Source organism: Phyllostomus discolor, chromosome 3 (assembly GCF_004126475.2).
Source record: "Phyllostomus discolor isolate MPI-MPIP mPhyDis1 chromosome 3, mPhyDis1.pri.v3, whole genome shotgun sequence".
Taxonomy (NCBI): Eukaryota; Metazoa; Chordata; class Mammalia; order Chiroptera; family Phyllostomidae; genus Phyllostomus; species Phyllostomus discolor.
The window spans coordinates 11566676-11588301 of NC_040905.2; the positions used below are offsets into that span (position 1 = coordinate 11566676).

Consider the following 21626-nt stretch of genomic DNA (forward strand, 5'->3'; position numbering starts at 1 on the left):
GTTAAGGAGCAGTCTTAACAAAAGTTCATGTAAATAGCCTCATACCAAAATATACCTGGTGCTTTAAATACATACATACTGATAATGTCTTGCTTAGTGTGGGACCCAGAGAAACTAAAATGAGTTTATCTTGACTGTTAGTAATGAAAACTGATACAATCTTAACATACAGGGGTGGGCAAAAGTAGATTTACAGTCATGATACAAAAAACTAATACAATGGTTAATAAATACAAGAACAAATTCTGTGTTTTACAGGCCACTGTAAACCTGCTTTGCCCACCCTTGTATGTGTGTAGCTATCGTATGCAGTTGCAATGAAAAAACATTTACATTTTCCAAGTAAAGCCTCTTTGAACATTCTTTGATATCAATACTTCTAAAACTTTAAAAAAATTTTAATTAAAATAAAGTGGTTTTAGAGAGACAATATGTTCTCTGTATTGATTTCCACGAAGCTGGATTTATAGAGTAGTAAGAGGTAGTCCAGTGTATGCCTCTTTGAAATATTAAAATCAAAGTAACACGTGGGAAGTTCTGCACTTAGTAATACGTTGTGCTCTGTAAGTTGGTTTCCAAGTCACTTATATGACATAGAAACAATATCTATGTGTTTCCCTTTCTGCTTTGGCTGCCAGGAATCTCAGATAAGATTTGTAACTCTGTTGCAATAACTGGCAAATCTACTGCTGCCTGTTTAACTGTGTTTCAGTTTATCCCCTGCTCTTAACTTTCTACTTTAAATTTTCTTATGTTCTTTTTTGTTGTTGTTACCAGTCTCCTACCCCAGCCATCCCCACCTCCCTCCCCTGCTCCCACTCCCCCTTGGTTTTGTCCATGTGTCCCCCATGGTTGTTCCTGAAAATCTTTCCCCCCATCTCCCCCATTATGCCCTTGCACCTCCCCTCTGGTTACTGTCAGATTGTTCTTGTTCTTAATTTCAATGCCCCTGGTTATATTTTGCTTGCTTCTTTGTTTTGTTGATTAGGTTCCACTTAAAGGTGAGATCATATGGTGTCCCTCACCACCTGGCTTATTCACTTAGCTTCATGCTCTCCGGTTCCATCCATGTTGTTGCAAAGGGTAGGAGCTCCTGCTTTCTTTTTGCTCCGTAGTGTTCCATTGTGTAAATGTACCACAGTGTTTTGATCCATTAATTTATTGATGTGCACTATTTTGGCATGTTCTTAATATTTTTTGTTTTGTTGACTATTTCCTTTTAAATAGCATTCATTATTAGGAAAACATTCTTTAAACAATTCCAGTTTTCTAGAAAGTTCCAAGTGTTTCAAATAAGTTATCATAGTTGTCTTAGTAAATTATAGAGAATTTAGACACAAAATTTGAGTGTAAAAGATCTAAATTCATGTTCAGTAAAGCTAGTCAGTGGCTGAATTAAGTCAGTATCAAGGCGCTCGGGACCCCTTTCTCAGTTCTTCTTTTCAATGCAGCACGTTAGTGTCTTTTAACAACCTGACGCCTACTTCACAGTCTTATCCTTCCTCCCTCTCTGTGGAGTCTGCTGTGTTAAAGGTGAAAAGCAGTACTTACTTATCTGTCAACATCCGATAGTCTGCCACTTTAGTGGACAAATCAAGTATCTGATCCAAAATCGAGGCGCACATTATGTAATGCTTTTGGTAGCTAGCTTCAGCTCTCTCCACAGCAATCTGCTCGTGGATTTCCCTCTGTCTGGCGGCTTGCTCTTCAAAGTCAATCTTGGCTTGTTTTGCTAAAGCCTAAGGTGGCAAAGATACTTTTAAGACGCCATAATTCAAACAAAAATGTCTTCACTTTAATAACAAAAAAAACCCTCTAAATAGCACAAAACCACCTTTTGTTTCACACCAGGAAAAATAAATAAATCCATGACAGAGCCTATTTTCCCTAACACATTAAGTCGTGAGCATGATAGCAAAGACAATATTGGAAATATTCCCCTGAAAGCTTTTCTTATCAGGAAAACACTGTATAGAGAAAAACAATCTAACAGAGAAGGCCCAATGTGGATTAAGGATAAACTGAATCTTAAGTGTTTTAAAAGAAGTCTTGATTTCACAGGGTTTTTTTTTAAACTCCTAGTCTTTTTTTATGAAGATTTTTTAAAGATTTTATTTACTTATTTTTAGAGAGGGAAGGGAAGGAGAAAGAGAGAGAGAGAGAAATATCAATGTGCGGTTGCTGGGGGTCGTGGCCTGCAACCCAGGCATGTGCCCTGACTGGGAATTGAACCCGCGATGCTTTGGTTCGCAGCCCGAGCTCAATCCACTGAGCTACGCCAGCCAGGGCTCTGATTTCACAGGTTTTAAACAGAGTTGGGGATCACAGAGAAACAGACAAGTCTGCGCCAGACCCCAAGCACATCTGGCCTCTTTGCAGGCATCCAGCCATCAGCAGTCTGACACACCTGCTCTGCCCCATGCTCTTCACTGGGAGAGTTCTAGAATACTGATTGATCCTTAGAAAATATTCTGGAAATCCCCTAATTGTACTGACCTGAAAATATTGACCACTTGCCAACAGATATTAAATGTTCTCAGTCAACAAGAAAACTTTCTGCTCTTACAGCCTTAATAAATTGAAAAAATCCATGCATAGAGACATCTGTTTCTGCAGAAAGTAATAAAACACTTAAGCAGTTGACATTGCCCTCTGCTTGGTTTGCAACATTATTTTGTTTGGAAAACCCTTTCTTCACAGAAGTATGAAGGTCAAGCTCAGCATGACCAAATGCCGCTTTGCACACATCTGTACCTGCTCTTTGAGAAATCCTATCCTGTACTGACCGACACGCTCCAGAAACAAGACTCGCGTCCTGGAACTTAGCGCAGTGAGGGTGAAGTGGAGGTCAACCTGGGCCTTGATGGACCTGTGACTGGACCCGAGCCCCCCCCCGCCTCCGTGGTGTACAGAAGTCACGCACAAGCTGTGAGAGCCTGTAGGAACCAGAGCCTCCCTGCACCCCCATCTCCTCAGTGCAAAGCAGGGATATTAGCAGGACTTGCCATACGCAGAAAAACCCAGCAAGCCATCTTGTCACGGCAAATACTCCTTATCGTCACCCTGTTCACAAATGACTAAATGCGTGACAATAATCTGATACTGTCCATTGCACCAAACAGAAGGCTCGTTAGTTTTGTTATTGTAGTTTTGTTTCTGCGGTTTTGTTTGTTTGTTTCATTGTTGGTGGGAAAGGGGTGGGGCTGGGGGGCCTCTGGGGTCAATCCTGGATGCTTGGCAGGCTGAGGAATTACCCCGGAGTTTGTTGTTGTTGTGTTTGGTTTGCAGGCCCGGTTTCACAAGAAAGCACCTGATGTGAGTACAAAGCTTTACGGCAAGCTCCAGGACGTGTGAAGAGCTCAGGAAAGTGAAGCCTGATAGAGTAGACATAGTTAGAAGAGAATTTATGGAGAAAGTGACAGTGAAAATGGGTCAGGAGCTGGGTTTACTACAGAGTGCCGGTAAAGGACATGGAAACACTTAGGGTATGATAGAAGCAAAACCTTGACGGGAGCCCTGCAATGTCCCCAGCGGGAATAGAGCAGCTTTCCCCGGTGTTGCCCCCTCCCCCCCTCCCTCCCGCCTTCCTCTCTCACGTCTTTCTTCCTTCTCTCTAGTCTAGTCTCCCTGTCCAGTCTTCCACCTCTATCCACCCCACCACCACCCCAACCCTGGGCAAAACCCACCATGATTTCCTGTCCCATCGCAGCAAAGTGGGCTGCAGCCAAAAATAAGGAAGAAGGAGAGGGAAAAGGAAGGCCTCGGGGGGCAGTGACCTCAGGGTCAGGAGTCGGGCTGGGGAGCCTGCCAGGCCCGCTGGCTCCCACTGCACCGCCTTCTAGGTGGTGGCCGTGCGACTTGGGGCTTTTTAAGCTTCGCTTTCCTTGTGTGGAAGATGGAGATGAAAGAGCGCCCAGTTGAAATGGCCACTGTGAGTGTTACATATGCATGTAACGAACACAGCTCAATACTTGACTCCAGTGCTCAAAAAATGTTAATTATTAATGGGTTTGATTATTGTTAAAACAAATGTAGGCATAGGAATTTGCATTCAGAAACTGTCTTAAGAAATGCCCAACTGTCTCAAACAGATCACCAGTTGTAATCCAAAACAGACAGACAGACAAAACTCCTAAATCATGGTGAAAAACACCAGTTCTCTCTCTCTCTCGATGTGCCGGGCATCAGCCTAGCCCTGGGGAAACAGTATTAAGCAGAAGCCAGTGGTCCCTGTCCTCATGGGGCTTTCATCCAGTGGGAGAACAGTCAGGGTCACACAAATGTCCGGTTATACATGTGAAAAGCGCCACTAAGGGGAGACTGAGGGGTGGGAGGGTGTACAGCAGGGCCTTGTACAACAGGGAGCTCAGGGGCACGAGTATTGACCAGGGAAAGGCAGAAGGAGCAGCTTATTCAAGGACCTGAGAGCGGACCGGTGTGGTCCGAGTCCAGGGGATGGAGCGGCCAGGTCAGGGGCAGGGGTCCAGCGGGAAGGAAGCCAGGGACGGGCCTTCTGCAGTGTGGGGGCAGTGGTCCGACCTGAGAGTCCGCAGGTCCTGCTGGCCGCCGCAGAGCGAAGGAGGGTTTGGAGGGGTGAGGCGGGGCAGGCCCCCTGAGGAAGTTCCCTCTCATCTTCCCCTTTCTTTATCTCTAACAAGTACTCAGAGCTCCTTTTAATTCCTGTGTCAGAGAATTTCTGCAGGATGAGAAGGTGAAACTGTTGGAGGCTCCTCCTCACTTGAAAAGGCTAAATCCAAAGGCAAACGAATCCAGGTTACTCAAAGGGAGAGGCTAGCGGGAAAGGTTTGAGGAAACAAGGAGAAAGGGGAAGAGATGTATACCCCACTCCCCGGCAGCTAGCTCCTGGGGAGCAGCGAAGCCTCACAGGGGAACATCGAGGGACCCTTGGGGACTGGAACAGTCTTCCCAAAGGCACGTGCTGCCCAGGTGACACTGTGACAGCCGGGGCACATGAAGACTCGATGGCAAGAGACTGGGCTTGTGCCTGATGACAGGTGTGTCTCCCTGATGACGTGGCCCTGTGACCTGGCCACTGCACATCTCTGCGGGCACAGGTGAGCTGCTGGAGTTCAGCTGAGGTTGATTACAGGCATAAAAAATGTTATGTTCTTACCCACCCCAACTGTGGTAGCCGATTCATATCATAGCCACTAAAAATAGACGAAGGAAACCATTGCAGCAGGAGTAGATAGCAGGGGGAGGGGGCAGAAATGGAGAGGAATGGACCGACTGAAGAGATAAATATTGAGTACATGCAATCTACCGGACTCAGTGAGGCTGGGGATGCAGGAGTCAGGATTAAACAGGCCCGAAGTGGGCCCCGAGGTTTTGGACTTGAGCATGAGAATAAATGGCAATGCCATTTGCTGAGATACGGGAACTCGAATGGGTCCAGTTTAGTGATAGGGGCCACAAATTTGGCTCTAACATGCTGAGTTTGAGGTGCGTCTGAGATGTCATACAGATGCGCACGCCAGAGGGCAGAGACGCAGATGGCGTGTGAGTCGGATGTCGGGTGCAGGAGCTGCACCCCCACGGTTGTGGGCGAGATCGTCTGAGCAGACCCTGGAGGAGAGAAGGCGGCGGCGCGGGACTGAGCTTTGAGGACTCGGACAGTAAATGCTTTGCTATTCCTGGGGGACACGCCCACAACGGAAGCCCCGAAGGTAAGCGGCCAAACAAACCGGAGGAGAACGAGGAGCGTGTCCCCCACAGCAGTGCTGGACAGGAGGGACCACGTGATCGGAGGTCAGTTCTATTTATATTAATATCATGAGATAATAGTAACAGTTCGTGAGCATTATTAACAATCTTTAAAATGTTTAATAAATTTAAAGGCACTCCTAGGATTCTCCCACCACGAATAACAACAAAACTACAAGAATAATAACAATTACAAATAATAACTTAAAAAAAATGTCCTTCACAAAAGTGAAGTGGTAGGCAGATAAATGCTGTAGGAAATAAAACATATTTTGTTTACTTAGTGAATGATAATGGGAAGTAAAGTGACAGTGTTCCCTTGACAAATTCAACGTTTATTTACGTGGCTCCTATCCATGCACCAGCCACTGGTGATGGGGGGGTGACAGGTGCAGACTGTGGAATCAGCCATCTCAAAGGGCGGGGTGCCAGAGAGGCAGGGCCCTCAGCTTCAGAGAAAGGTGACCCCATGAGAGGGAGGCCTGGACTTTTCCCCTGTGCCTCGGCACCTCCCAGGCCCAGTCTCTGAGGCCGAGGCAGGCCCGGCGTCCCCGCCCTCTGCAGCCGGTTGGAGCCCAGTTAAAGACGGGCAACGCTTCTCCCCACAGCGAGGCCCATTCTGCTATAAACGCCTTGCTACCCTGCACCTGGGCCACTGGGCTTGGGAAGCAATGGGTAGATCCTTTGACTAGACACTTAGATTTAGCCAAATGCATCATTTCCAAAGTAAGCAAGGGGCACTCCATCCATTCAACTTGACTCTCGTCTAAAGGAGAGGAAGGAAACAATTATCCAGATAATTCAGCTCCCGAAGAAGACACCTGAGATCAGCGCCCACGCAGACGTCAGGACTGGGGGTGCGCGGCACACAGCTGCAGCGCCCGCACTCACTAGGGGAAAGAACACCGCTTACGGTAGGAGCTCCAGGGCTGTCCGCGCAGTCACTCAAACACGCGAGTGGGGACTGACTCTAGAGCCCGCAGGAAAAAGAACTCCCGTTCGGTGACTGGCGACAAACCCCTACAACTTTGTTCACCTTGACTTGGCAGAAAAGAGTCAGCAGTAACCTCAGAAAGGTTTTTAAGGAAGGTACGTTTACCGCTTCTCGATCAAGGGCATCCTGGAACTCTTTCAGTCGTCTTTCCTCATACTGCTTTTCTCGGAAAATTCTGTTTTGCCATAAAACTTCCTTCTCGTGCCGCACGTGCATGAGCTGCACGGCGATCCTGCGCTCCTGCTGGGACTGCCGCATGAGCCGGTTGATCAGCTGCTCCTCCCGGTACGCCTCCTGCGAACACCAGCGGGGCAGACGGTTACCGTGCGGGCCTGCCCGAGTTGCCCGGTGGGCTGAGACGCCCGCCCGCCCGCCCGTGAGCGGTGTGTAAAAGGCACAGACGTCGTCTGCATCAATTCCTAACGTTTGACTCAAATTGGAACATGGCCAAAATCGAGTCGAAAAAAGAAGAAATTTCCAACAACGCTTGTATACTTTTGATACCCAGGAGAGGCATTAGGGTTTTGCAACTTTCAATTATTCTAAATATTTTTTTAATGATTACTTGGCTTTCTCTTAAAGACAATTTTTTTTCAAAGATTTTATTTATTTATTTACTTTTAGAGAGGGAAGGGAGGGAGAGAGAGAGAGAGAGAGAGAGAGAAACATCAATGTGCGGTTGCTGGGGGCCATGGCCTGCAACCCAGGCATGTACCCTGGCTGGGAATCGAACCTGGGACACTTTGGTTCCCAGCCCGCGCTCAATCCACTGAGCTATGCCAGCCAGGGCTAACTTTCAATTATTCTAAATGAATTATTACCTCCTTTAAAATTTGATGGAAGTGAATTATCAAAAAGTAAATCAGGCGATTGTTTTCAGGGTTTTATAAACCAGGGACAAAATTCTCATTTTGAGTATGTTTAGGGAAATGTGGAATTGTGCCTCAAGTCCTGTCAGCGCACACGCTGGTGTAAAAGCACATGCAGACGCGGTCTGGCTGCAGGGGGCAGATCTGATCATTTCCCAGCGGGGTCATTTCAACACCGGTGTGAGGAAAAGCAGAAATCTGACGGAATGGGAAGATGGGAGGAGAGGCAAAGGAGAAGTCACCTTCTGCTTCTGTGTGACGAGTTTAATGGCTGTGGTTTGAAAGGGAAACGAGTTGCCTTCTCCCGGCTCCCTGTAAGAGAGTTCAAGGGCAAGCAGCAAGTGAACAGGGGGACATGCGTTGACCTGGGACTCGGGGGCCCTGGCCTGTGCAGCTGCAGGGCTCCCCTTGACTGGCTGTGTGTCCCTGGGCAAGGGCCTCTTTCACTCGGGGCGAATGAGGGGTTCAGGAGGGAGGTGAGCCCCAGAGCCCCTTGAACCTCTCTCAGTCGTCTAAACAGAGACATCCTGTGGAGGGAGGAGGTAATTAAAGTTCTCAAGGGGGAGAATTTAGGAGAATACCCAAGCATTGGAGCTGTCCATTTAACACTCAAAGGTCCAATGATGTAAGAAGAAAATCTGACATCCCCAATGACTATGAGACTGTGGGAGGAGCACTGTGTGTATTTTCAGAATCGAGATACAAACGACAACACACTCTGTGCTAAATGTCAAAACTCAAACCTGGGGATTATATAAAAATGTAGGTTCAGTGCAAGTTCAACTGAAAGTAAATATGAAATTTTTTCTGTTGAGTAAATGTATCCGATGGAAAAATACAATCGTGAACCACTCTGAAAGATAGGTCTCCTCCAGTTACAGAATTCCAGCAGCTTTAATGTTAACCATTGTTTCCTTTTGCCACCCAATGGCGCCGGTGAGCCTGACTGTAACAATGGCCCCACGTTCTTCAGTTTTTCTCCACGCATTGCTTTGCAATGTTATCCTGCAGATATTCCCATCAAAATGTAAAATCTATTTCTCCATTCTTTAAATATGGGGTTTGCGGTGACCACTGACTTAAACTGATCAATGGGACAGTTGTAGCAAAGAAATATATATGTATATACAATAAAAACCTTGGCGTCTGCCTTTCTTCCTGTGACCCCCGCCACAGCCAGCACATTACCTGGTCTGCCTGGAAATAGACCTGCCGTATGGAGAGGCGCCAGTCTCCCCAGCTGGCCCTGGTGAAGTCAGCCAGCCCCTGCCACCCCACCAGCTGCCCAAAGATGTCTGCGAGAGACCACCGACCCCAGCAAGAGGACAGCGCGGCTGGGCCAGCCCAAACCAAGTGGTGTGGTTTGGGATTCAGAAGGCACAGTCACAACCGTAGTTTTTAAAATATAACCCAGATTTATTATACTTGCTAAAGGGACCTGAAATTACAGAACTACTAAAAGGAAAATACAGGGGAAAAAACTTCTTAATGTTGGTCTAGGCAATGATTTTTCTTTTTTGGGATATGACCCCAAAGCAGAGCAAAAATTTTTGCACAGCGAAGGAGACGATCAAGAGGGTGCAAACTATTGAGTGGAAGAAAACATTTGCAAATTATGTATTTTGGTTAATATCCAAAATATTCAAGGAACTCAAGCAACTCAACAGCAAAAAGAAAAACTGAATAACCCTCAACTGGGCAAAGGACCTGAGTAGATACTTCTCAAGAGAAGACAAATGAATGGTCAGCAGGTACATGAAAAGGTGCTCAACATGCCCTGGCTGGGGTAGCTCAGTGGCTTGAGCAATGGCCTGTGAATCAAAGGGTCACAGGTTCGATTCCCAGTCAGGGCACATGCCTGGGTTGCAGGCCAGGTCCCTTGTACGGGGGCATATGAGAGGCAACCACACATTGATGTTTCTCTCTCTTTCTCTGTCTCTTCCTCCTCTTTCTAAAAAGAAATTTTAAAAAAAGGTTCTCAACGTCACCATTCATGAAGGAAATGAAAACCAAAGCCATAGCAAGATATCATCTCAGCCCTGTTAGAATGGCTCTTTTCAAGAAAAAAAAAAAAAAAAGAGAGACAGATAACTAGCGTTGGCAAGAATGAGGAGAAAAGAAAACTCTTGTAAACTGCTGGAGAGAATATAAATCGGTAAAGCCAGTATGGAAAACAGTGTTGTGCTTCCTCAAAGTATTTACAATAAAACTACCACAGGGCTCACAATCCCACTTCGGGTGTGTACATCCAAAGGGAATGAAACCAGTATCTCAAGGAGACACCTGCATCCGCGTGTTCACTGCCGCGTTATTCAGTGTCCACGACATGGAAACAACCCAGGTGTCCGTCAGCGGATGAGGGGGAGAGTGTGGTGTAGCTACACAGTGCGACATCATTCAGCCTCAGAAAAGAAGCAAACCCTGATGTTTGTGACAACACGGACGAACCTGGAGGACATTGTGCTAATAAAATAAGCTAGACACAGAAAGACAAATACTGCGTGAGCTCACTTATATATGGAATTTCAAAGAGTTTAACTTGTAACACTGGATCTTAAGTGTTCTCAGCAAACACAGAAAAAGGTAACTATATGAAACAATAGACATGCTAATTAGTTTGATTATGGCAATCATTTTATAATTATATATATATATATAAATGTGTCACATTATACACCTTCAATAAATACAACTTTTATTTGTCAATTATACCTCAATAAAACTGGGGAAAACATTCCCTTTTACTTCTAAAATTAACAACAGATTGTCTTAGATTCCTTTTTTATCAGTATTTTTTTTATTATGGTAAAATATACAAAACATAAAATTTACCATTTCAACCATTTTAAGTGCAAAATTCAGTGGTAGTAAGGACACTCACAGTGTTGTACAACCATCGGCAGGTTTTATATTCTTTAGCAAATGTTTTATGTAGTTTTTTTTGGAGTGTACTTGCTATTATGATGTGAGGATGTCCCATTTGCATTTGAGTCAGAGTGGCAGATAATACGTACATAAGATACGTGCATATACATAATGTGTATATACAGAATATGTTTATACATAGTGTGTATATAAAAGAGGGCATTTCGTAAAACTCCCAGCACCATCATTGAACCAGCCTCTGAGTATCTTACCTCTTGTGCCTCATGGGCTATTAACTGATCCATCAACAGCCTCCGACGTCTTTTCTCCCTTTGTTCTCTCGCGAAAGCATCTTCTTCGAGGCGCTTTTGGATTTTTTTAATGTATTCATCATCCGAGTAAGTGTTTAACAAGTCGGCAGTCGTCTGGCCTGCTGCATCTAAAGAAGCCTTGGAGGCACTAAGGACAATAGTTTTTATTTTAGATTCAAAAAAAGAATGCAATCACAGGCCACAGCTTGTGGCCGAGGGGGAGGAACTCAGGGGGCGGCTCCCTTGCGTGCTCTGCGAGTTTGTTAACACAAGTAAGTATCCAAGGGGCAAACATTAGAACCTCAGGGTGACGCTGCTCCTAGCGTGTCAGTGGATGCTGTCGCCTCCCTGCTTTTCTGGACTCTGTCTGCAAGGCCCTTAGCCTGCGGAGCCTTCCCTCTAGGCTCACCACCTCCCTGGACTCTTTCTCCTCACTATCTTCTCTCTACCCAGACGCTCTGCATTTTTCTCCCTCTCGTTCCTGCTGGCTCTAGGCCTCCAGTTCCCCCTGTTTGAGAGTCAACTGTAGCACCGTAGAGATAACCCGTGTCAGGAAGGCATCCCTCCACAAATGCCGGTCAGGACACAGTCCTTCCAAGATGGGTCCGTCCACCACCACTCTCTCACCCGCGCACCTGCAAGCTGCTCTGTGAACCCCCAACCACCACCGGACCTCGGGGGTCCTCGGCCCAGCTCTTCCTGAAAGTTGACTTGCTCACCACACCGCACTCCGGCACAGGTCTGACCTGGCTTCGCACCCAAGTCCTGGAGACCCAAGATGAAAAGGCCTATCTCGGGGTTCTCGTACTACCTCATGTCCAAAATTAAAGGGTCAGGAAGAGCCCGGTGGTCTCACCGACACAGAACAATCACACTTAATTCGGTGAGACAGGTGGTGACTTAGAAGAGCTTTTATAGATTCATTCAAAAGTTATCATTAGAAGTAACAGGCACACTTTTATGTCTATAAGGATCAAAGAATCAATTCCCATCCACATACCTCTTTAAAAAATAGTCATGGTAATATATCAGTACAAGATATAATGAGACTTGCCAAGGAATAATGAGTTTTACAATTTGTTTAAAAATATAACTTTTTTTTCAAAAGGCAAGGACAGGCTATTGTTGTGTGTAAGAACTGAATACCTATCGATTCTCATATATAGAGAGAAAGCATAGTTAGTTCGTGTTTGGTGAGGCCAGAGTCACACGGTATGGTGCAGGCCGCATTACATTGCAGTGCATTATGTTTCGGTTTGGTGCAGCCAGCTGCACTATGAGCTCATAAGCAAAACACCCTGTTTTCCTCTTCCCTGCACTTGTGCCTTGCATGCCTGACAGGTGGTGGGTGGCCGTTATGTGCTGAGAAGCACTACACGATGTAGCGGGATTTTTAAAATCACACACTGAAATTCTGGCTATTTTATCAGCAGGGGCTCCGCCTTCCGTGGTGTTCTGTCACTGGGAGTCGCTGAGCGGAAACCGAGTAGCTCGCAAAGTCTCAGTGATATCAAAGACTCAGTTCGTCCCTATTTATTTATTACAATTTACTACAATTAAGTACTTACAAGAATAGTGTGGCACAACTGTTTAAATCATTCATCAAAATTCTTCTTACATTTTTACATAAATGTGTTATTTAAAAGATCTTTCCCTGGGTTGAGCATGGATTAATATAGCCCTTCCACACTGTATTTATGTTACCAGTAACACACCTGACGTATTTCCTCTCGGTTACTTATCAGTCAGTCTGTCCACCTGCCCATCCATCCGTCTGCTGTCTGATTGCAGTAAAGGTCTGAACAAAGCCACGTGATACTTTCTTGAGTGAATATTCATTTTACTAGGTGTGGATGTACTGAGGACAATAATTATGGTTTCTTTACATCTGTCTGCTTGCCAGCCCTCTACAGCATTAACCTGTGCTTACATTTTTGTAAATATTAAAAAAAGCAGTTGCTAGGAAGAGTTAAGGGAAGTGCAGGAACCCAGATGTCCATCTACAGCAGCCAGCAACCCCCGTTATAGAAACAAACAGCAGATAGCATTTATTCTTTGTCTTTACAAACAAAGGACTTGTACTGTGGGGGGGAAGTAGCCACAGAACGCTTGTGTTGCCTTGCTGTTGCTCGCATTGAGACATCGTTGCGTTCTTCCACAACAGAAGTAAGATGCACCTGGATGGAGGTGACGCCCCTGAGGTGGTGTCACAGGAGCTGGCTGTACAAGGCACAGCTCCAGAAACTGCTCCTTAGGGTTACCCTATGGGAAGTGTCTCAACAAGCCCAGGACAGCGTGGCTCTAAGCAAAGAATTCAGAATGCACCACAGCCTTTGCTCTCATTGACAGTTTGCCCCAGACCAGTGCTTCCCAGCCTGTTTCAGTTCAGGGCCCCCAGAGAAGACGCTCTTTGTGGGGCACACTGGAAGGACTGTCCGTCTCCGAGGAGGCTGGCCACAGGGGAGGGGACAGGTCCTATCTTGCTGCCCAGGCCCTATCTTGCCCCCTGGGAAGCGAGGGTGTTCCATTCCTGGTCCCCAGCCAGGAATCTCTAGCAAGGTCAAGAGGAGGCTCCTACAGAGAAAGGACTTGTGATAGACATGGCTGCTTCCCTCCCCTTTTTCTCCAAATGGAGCCCAAATGTCATTCGGAAAAACAATATATCTGGCTGAAAACTGCTTTTCCCAGCCTCCCGTTCTGCTAGGTATGGTCAGGTGACATTGAATTTGACCAGTAAGATGTAAGCAGAACTGTTATGTGGGACTGCTGGCAGGGCTCCTACAAGGAGTTAGTTAGGGCTGGAGATGGCTGCTCCAACCTCCCTTCCCTCCTGGGGAATGTAGGCCCGTGGCCGGGGCTCCAGCAGCCAGCTCGAGTGGGGGAGGGTGCGCTGCTCTGCCTGGTGCTACCTCTGGTCGCTACAGTGTGTGGAGTCCCAGGAGAGGGGCGGCCATGGAGCTACGGAGAAGGCCACTCCTCAAAAAATAACCAATATTTCAGTATTTTAAGACAGTCATTCTGGTGGATAGCATCTGCTTAGCACGCGAGAACGTGTGGCTGGCAGGTGTCCGAGCGCTGGAAGGCAGCCGGGGTTTCACCGGCCAGCGCCAGGCGGGCGCGGTGGGGTTCAGGTGGTGGCTGCCTGGCAGGGCGGGCTGGGACTGCGTTTTCTTCGGGAGTCAGGGGAGGCGCTGAGACACGGGAGTGGGGGTCAGAACAGGGCACCACGATCCCTGCGGATGGTGGGAGGGAAGGCACCACGTGTACTCATTTTGCTTCATTTTCCCGCCACACCTGCCTTCCTCACCATTTCTTTTTCTAGCTTTGTCTAATGCCTCCTCATTTGACTCTGTTTCCTTCTATTTCGGAAATGTTGACAGGGAAATGAAGTATATGATTTGTGTCTTTCTTCTTTAACAAAGATTTATTTCACAGTCTATAAATCGTAAATGAGTCGAGTTTGGTAGTTTCCGTGTAAAAATGAAGAAAACCCAAAACAACAACAAAACTCAAGTTGCTCCTATTAATGTAGTCCCTAATCAATTATTTTCTGTGAGACAAGGACCCCTAATGGGATATTCTTTATCTTTGGGCAAATTAAGCCCATTAATCAGGCACTTCTTGCAATAGACTCACTGAACTGATTCAGTGACAGGTGATCAGCAAACTAACGCACCAGCTCTGCACTGAGCCCCCGCACTGGATGCCATGCCAGGGGTGCAACGTGGGAGAAACCAACTAGAGTCTCACAAAGGTTTTCCTGTGTCAAATGTGAGCTCGAAACTACTTTGGCGAGCATGTCAAAGACATGTGTGAACCTAGAGGAGCGTGCGAGCACAGAAACATGATTTAACTGTACGTCACAACAGCCAGCCTCCCTCTTGAACTTTGTGCGATTGTTAATGAACAATAATTAATCTGAACTGTAAGTCATTTATCTTCTTTCATAGGCTCTCTTAATGAAGATTCTACAAAGTGAAAAAATCTTTGGAACACACATTCCAGATAAACCATTTCTAAATATTCAAAACTTACAGTAGAAAAGAATGTAGTTTTGTGATTATTACAATATTTCATAGCCCACCTGTCTTTTGCCTGGAGATCCTTCTTTAGTAATTCTTCAAACTTCTTGATCTCCTTGGCCACATCCTTAAAACAAAGTTTACTGTCAGTTTCCTGCCTCTAAAAATCTTTGAAAATCTCCCTTTACCATACTTGTTCAAGTTTATAAGATGACCTGCACTACTAATTCAAGGTAATTGAGTTATGAAAAACTGCACTCCAACACAGTTTTATAATTCTGATTTGTTACTTCAACTTCAATATTTATCTATATTTCATAAATATAGATAAAATAATATGAAAACTGCCTCATCTAAATCGTTCACTTCACAGTTTTAGCTCTGATGGTGCATCGAAGGGCATTTAATAAGAATAAAGATTATCAAAGAGTTAGGACATAATTTGTTGGTTAAAAATTTTGTTACAATTTTTAAAATGAGAAGGAGCATTTTGGATGTAAATATTTCTTTAACGATCATTGTCTTGGGTACTTTAAACATTTCTCATGTATTCTTATTTACACTATTAATTTGCTCTCTGAAAATTCATTTTAGTTCCTCCCCTATTTACTATACTTCTTATTAATAAAATTTAATCAACTCTGGGAAATAAAAGAATTATATACTTTAAAAAATGGGGTCAGAAGAAAACCTCTGTGGGTAACATTTTTTAGAATCCAAGCACAGAATTTTTTAATGTTAAAAATGCATGGAGATAAACATAAAACACACTGACTTTAGAAATCAGAGAGACCTGTCAATCTCTGCTTTACCAGCATTGCGAACTTGGGCCAAACGTGCCAGCTTTCCGAGTTTCCGTTTCACATGCCAGCTTTCCGAGTTTCCGTTTCCTTATATGCACAGTGGGCAAAATAACAGCCTAGCTAGAGAGTCATTTATGCATAAACCAAAGGTGATGGGAAGTGCCCAGTCCACAGCCTCACATGTAGCAGATGCTCGATAAATGGCAGCTATTAATCTTTTCCTTAGGGCACAGGAGAGAGTGTCGTTGACATTATTGTGGTGGTAGGTAGGGTAGACTGCAGGAACTTGTATAAAAATGGAGTATTGCTCCCCTGGGAAACAGGGTTGGACTGTGTCCTTGGAATGATTGACAGTTGCTACAGTCTAGCAAAATAGCACTTACGTAGGTAACTCAAATTTAAACATGCTGATAACAAGCAAATCACTTAACATTTCTAGGATTCACAGAAAAACAGTACAGCGTGGTGAGGAGAAATTGAGTGAAAACATATAGTCGGAATGGCACATACATACATGCACCCCAGCTGGGCCCTGGTGCACCCACAGGGGTCAGTATGACAGCACCCGCTCTGACCTGGCTTGTTGGTGACCACAGAATCCCCAGCACAGGAGGCCAGACAGGCACTGTCATTTAACAGGGGTCTGTCTTCCCTTGCCTGAAGCTACATTCTCTGTTTCTGGGCAAACAGCAGTATCAAATGGACTGAATGGGCACACAGGGGAAGCCTTTCAATGAGAAGGAGCAATGCCAGACATCACGTGAAAAGAATATAAGTAGTTTGGGGAATTCGACATGTTTTAAGGAAAGATCATTCCTTTATTAAGATAAACGCACACCCTGGCTGGTGTGGCTCAGTGGATTGAGTACCGGCCTGCGAACAAATGGGTCTCTGGTTTGATTCCCAGTCAGGGCACTTGGCCTGGGTTGCAGGCCAGGCCATCAGTGTGGGGTGCGAGAGAGGCAGCCACACATTGATGTTTCTCTCCCTCTCTCTCTCCCTCCCTTCCCCTCTGTCTAAAATAAATAAATAAAATCTTTTTAAAAAGGAAAAGATAAATGCACACAATTTTAAAGGACTATCACTTACCTCCGTTTCTTTTTTCTTCTTCATCATTTTTTGGGCCTCCAGTGCTTTCAGAGTACGATTTGATGCAGGTTTCGGAATCTGTATGATAGCCGCCTGGATTTTGGCCATTATTTCATTTTGTCGTCTTCTGCTCAATCGTTGCTGAATATCCCATAAACATCAGTTTAGTGATTCGGTTCATCAGAATGTTACATACTCACAGGTATACATATACATAATTTTTCCATTGAAATTTTCAGAACTCATCAATTAACCAATGGACTAGGTGTCACAACTGTCTAGTGTAACAAAGCAGGTGTCAACATGACTTAGTTTGAACGGTATGATATGAAAACACAGTTTGGAGTCCCCAAATTATGCTAATCAAATGTGTGCATGTCCATTCTGGGGGCTGAGACTAAAAGAAATGTAAAGGAGTTTGTTCCCATCACAAAGAAGAGCGTCACTCTTTCCTAGTCCCACCTTCATGACCTGCCTGCTGATGGGGAGAAGCACAGGAACTGGGGAGAACTGTCTACTAGGCAGCCATACCAATTGATCAAAACGTGTTTAATGAGTATCTGCAGTGTTCAAAGCCAGGCACTGGACATGTGCCTTGGATGTGAGGAACTAAAACCTTGTGGGACCACTAGCCACATGAACATTGAAGGTTAACAGTGACATCAGTGCAGGAGGTGAATGCCTGAGAACGACCTGTGCCCAGGGAGGTCACGTGCGGAGCCCACGTGTCCTGAGAAGGTTGCACAGAAGTAGATGGAGAAAAGCTGGGGTGACGAGGAGAGACGAGGAGGAGGAGCTTGGCCGAGACAGGAAAGGGTGGGACTATACATGTCCCATTCATGGGCAGGCTTCCAAACAACACGGGGGAAGACTTTGTGCTGAGGACCGAGAGGAAGTCAAGTTAGCACGGCAGGCTGAGAACACGGAGTGGAAGCTGCCCAATGTCAGTGTGAACGGGGAGACAGGGTGTATGTCAAACAGAAGGCTGCTAAGCAGAAGGAGACCCTAGTGCGTGTGGGGTTTAGGGAAGAGTCACCTAGTGCCCAGGCTGAAGCTCAGGGGACATGTCAGTAGGTTATAAGGAGAGCTGAGCCCAGAGAGGATAGGGCTCTAACTGGACAGACAGAAGCAGGCCCGGGAAATCAGGGACACACAGAATTTGATAAGCTATTAGCGATGTGGAGAGCATGCAGGCAGACATCAAAAATGGATACATGCCTTGGAAATAACGGTGTAAATAGGACCCAAGTATGGCTGCTAACACACATGAGGGACTCATTGACCCCCTGGGGCTTCTCTGAGGACACAGCCTCACTGTGGCTTCTCTCCACTAAGTTTCACACGGTGACACGCCGACGTTTCCCTATGTACTTACATCCCCCAGAGCCTCACTTTTCGTGTTCTGCAGCCTGGTGTTGGGCAGGGGTTGCAAGGTGTGCATTTCCACCCCGATCAGCCCACTCTTCTTCTTCTTCTGCAGGGCGGTATACAGCTCATACACGAGTTTCGTCGCGGCCCCGGGCTTCTCCGTCATAATGTTGTTGGCCACCTTCTGGTCAAACTGCACGCCCAGAAGGTGAAGCGTGGGCTCCAAGCGAGAAAAATTGTTAAGCTTGGCACTCGAAACCCTAGGCATTGAAATATTTACAGATTTAGACACCGGCTTTGAACTAAAAACAAAAATGTATCAGATACTACCATGATCAATAGTCTGAAGTAGCCTATTCAGACTATGGCACCATGTTTTTTAAAAAGATATATCGTTCCTCTCCAAAGCCACTCAATCATACAAACACATGAAGCTTTTCTAGTGTCCTTAGTGTTGTGCATTTATTTCTTTTGAATGAATAAATTAAAGCTCACTAATTGTGTACACTTTCCTACCAAAATAGATGCTAGAATCTGTACAGGAAGTCAATACAAAACCAGATAATGAGGTTCCTTCTTCTAAATGGGAAAATTGAACTGTGGTTTGGAAAAACGCTCTATGCAGAAGTCACAACTGCACACTGAGTGTCCGTCTCGCTCAGTGGCACTGTCACTGGTGTCTGAAGACAGCCCCGGGCACCGCGCTGGCACCTGAACAGCAGGCCTCTCGCGCGCTGTCCAAGCCTTTGATTAAGTGACGTCACCCTTCAATCAAATGGGTTGTGTAATCTTCACTCAGCAGTTTATATGACTACTTTAAGAATCGGTAGAAGCTTTCTAATGATAAGTTATATCCATGTTTGAGTTACCTATTATCAAATTAGGCTCACATTTTAGAAGAAATTCATGATTTCTTTCATTTATTAACTTACTCTGTCAACTAATAAGCATTCATTGAATACCCATAACATACAATTTATTTATAAAATTTCTCATGAAAATAATATGTAAATAACTATAAATACATTTACAAAGGTATTAAACTTTTACAAAGATAAATAAGAGGCAGTGCCTGCCCTGGATGAGCAAACCAACAGTGATGAACGAATGGAGGTGAGTGTTGTGACGGAAGTCTCAAACGATCCAGGGCTATTAGCCTTCCTATGGATCCGGCGTTAGAAATAAAGCAAGAGATGTGGGAAGCATTTTCAGCTCTCGTGTCTCTATATGATCCACCTGGATATAAACATCGAGTTTAAAGACTGGCCTGTTTTCTCTTTACTTTAACTCCCAAACAGTAATGTTCCTTATTAGAAAAAATATATACTAAATATATTTGAATATAAGCTAATGTCCTAACTTTCTCCCCAAAATGATACCTTAGAACAGAGGGAGCTGCCATGCATTTGGTATAACTTCTAATACAATAGGGTTACTCATGCAATAACTTCATTTCGGACTATAAAATTATTTGGGGGAATATACTGTAATTTTCAACAATTTCAATTAAATTGTTAGAAGCATAATGAGATCACTTAAACTTTAGATACTATTGCTAGTATACTGTTATCTTAAGAGATTCCTCTGAAGTAGTGGTTCTAATCATGTTTTTAAAGACCACCTATATCATTAAAAATCTGATGAGACCTATGGAACATTTTCCACACAAATACTCAAAATGCACATACCATTTTGGGTATGTTTGAATCTCCTAAAATCTAGCCAAAAGTGCCCATGAAGTGCAACTTAAAAATGTAGCTCTAAAAAGAGATGGGGCTGGGGAAATAGACAAATGATTTCTAAATATGAATGAGGAGCCAGCACCGTGGGAAGGCCGACGTCAGCAAAAACAGTGACATGTACCTTGAATTCCTCTCCCAGCTGTGTAACTTACAGTCATGTTTCCTCCACTTACTACTACTCCTTTATCAGAAATACCAGGATAGCATACTACATTGACCACACTTTGAATATAGTATTTTAAATTAGTAAAAGAGAAACAGATCTTAGAGAAGATGAGGCGATAGAATGAAAGCCACTAGGAACACGTAACAATAAGAGCAGACATTTTTCTCGGGTCTTCTCGGGTGCCTGTTTGCAGTGCGGTCCCCACCAGCGACCTCACAGGTCAAGGTGACAGACTTTCGCCTGAAACGATTGGGGTAAAGCAGACCGTACTCTACAGCTGGGAACGAGGACGGCCAGATCAGTGACTCGTGGTTATGTTCCTCCGACAGGTCCCTCCAACCCCAGGAGTCCACTACCTGCACTTGGGAAGATGTGGCGGGAGAGCCACTCGTCAGGGCCCTGACCTGGGTCCTAACCAGAGACAGCAGAGGTTAAGAGCAGTGTAAGTCAGGAGGGAGAATCCAAAAACAAACACAGCTGATTCCCAAACATCATTGAAGCACAGCTCTGTCCCTGTGAAAGTGACGGGTTACGTGGCCACAGAACACGCTGGAAGCCCGCCAAGAGCATGGCTCGGTCACACAGGAGGCTTTAAAGTACCCCTGTGGACAGGCCGAAGTATCCAGGCTTAACAGTACTGTTCTCTGGAAGTTTTTAATACATATTCCAAATTTCCAACCAATCACAACTTGGGAATATTACTGGCATGTGAATCGCTGGAAGTCCGCTCTCGTTACAGCATATGCTCAACCCGTGTGACATGGTCACCGACAGTTGTTTGTGAGCCCAGAGGAGTCACGGGGACCTCCTTGCCCTGGAGACACAGCACATGACGTCAGTGAGGACTCTGAGGAGCAGGAAACGTGCTCTGGGACGAGTCTTCTCCCTCCCTGCTCGCAGTTCTGATTTGCCAGGGGATTACCTGCCTCCTCGCCTCCTCGCTCCCTGGCCCTGGCGAGGGAGGGGATATGCCTTCCAAAGTGAGCGGAAGCTGCCCTCCCAACGATACCTATGTTCTTCGCTTTTCATTCTTTCAACTAATCTGCTCGCTTCCCACCCTTTGAGATGGACTAAAAATATTCTACAACAGAGAATTCTTTCACAGTTAGATGGGTCTTTCTTAGGCTTCAGTCATTTCCAAGGCAAGTAACTAAGTTATTAGCAATATACACTTAGTTTATTGTTTACATTTTAAACTAAAAAAACTAAAATTATTAGACCAGATCTCCAAATCGTGAGCTCTGGCACTAGACAGCTGCCTACAAAAAATAGGTTTTGACAAAGAACAATTCTTTCCTCGCCAAGGACACTGTTACAAAAGCCACATCCGTGGACATACTGGTCTCCACCCTCTTTAGAAGGCTGCTTGAAAGTGGCTTGTTTCAAAAACTAATGATGGGTCGATGGGTCAAATTCGGTTGTCAGGTGCAAAGGTGCCCCTCCCCACCTTCAGGACTGTGATGACTCCCGGGGGGACAGAATGTTAGTCCCCTGCAGTGGGAAGATCAAGGCTGTCACACAGGATGATAAGCAGGGCACACGCCCATGCAAAGGCCAGGCGAGGCTGTGAGAGCTGCCCTGTGCTGGGTATGCCAGGCCCTAGCCCCGCACGAGCCCGCTTCATCCACCCTGTTGTTCGCACAAATACCTTCCGTTCACGAACACCTGTGCCT

General features: G+C 45.4%; 1 protein-coding gene and 1 long non-coding RNA gene across 2 annotated transcripts in view; one reads left to right on the forward strand and one right to left on the reverse strand.

The window, feature by feature from the left end:
* Positions 1-21626, reverse strand: part of SPEF2 (sperm flagellar 2) — a 138931-nt gene that overhangs the window by 104724 nt on the left and 12581 nt on the right. The window contains exons 3-8 of the mRNA XM_028524215.2: positions 18053-18305; positions 16678-16818; positions 14848-14912; positions 10725-10911; positions 6824-7012; positions 1552-1739 (exon numbers count right to left, since the gene is read on the reverse strand). Coding sequence (XP_028380016.1) covers positions 1552-1739; positions 6824-7012; positions 10725-10911; positions 14848-14912; positions 16678-16818; positions 18053-18305 — 1023 coding nt within the window. The remainder of the gene's footprint in view (positions 1-1551; positions 1740-6823; positions 7013-10724; positions 10912-14847; positions 14913-16677; positions 16819-18052; positions 18306-21626) is intronic.
* On the forward strand, positions 1372-20880 carry LOC118499415. The gene is made up of 3 exons (XR_004901895.1): positions 1372-1382; positions 17574-17577; positions 20283-20880. It is a non-coding gene; the product is annotated as an uncharacterized LOC118499415 (long non-coding RNA).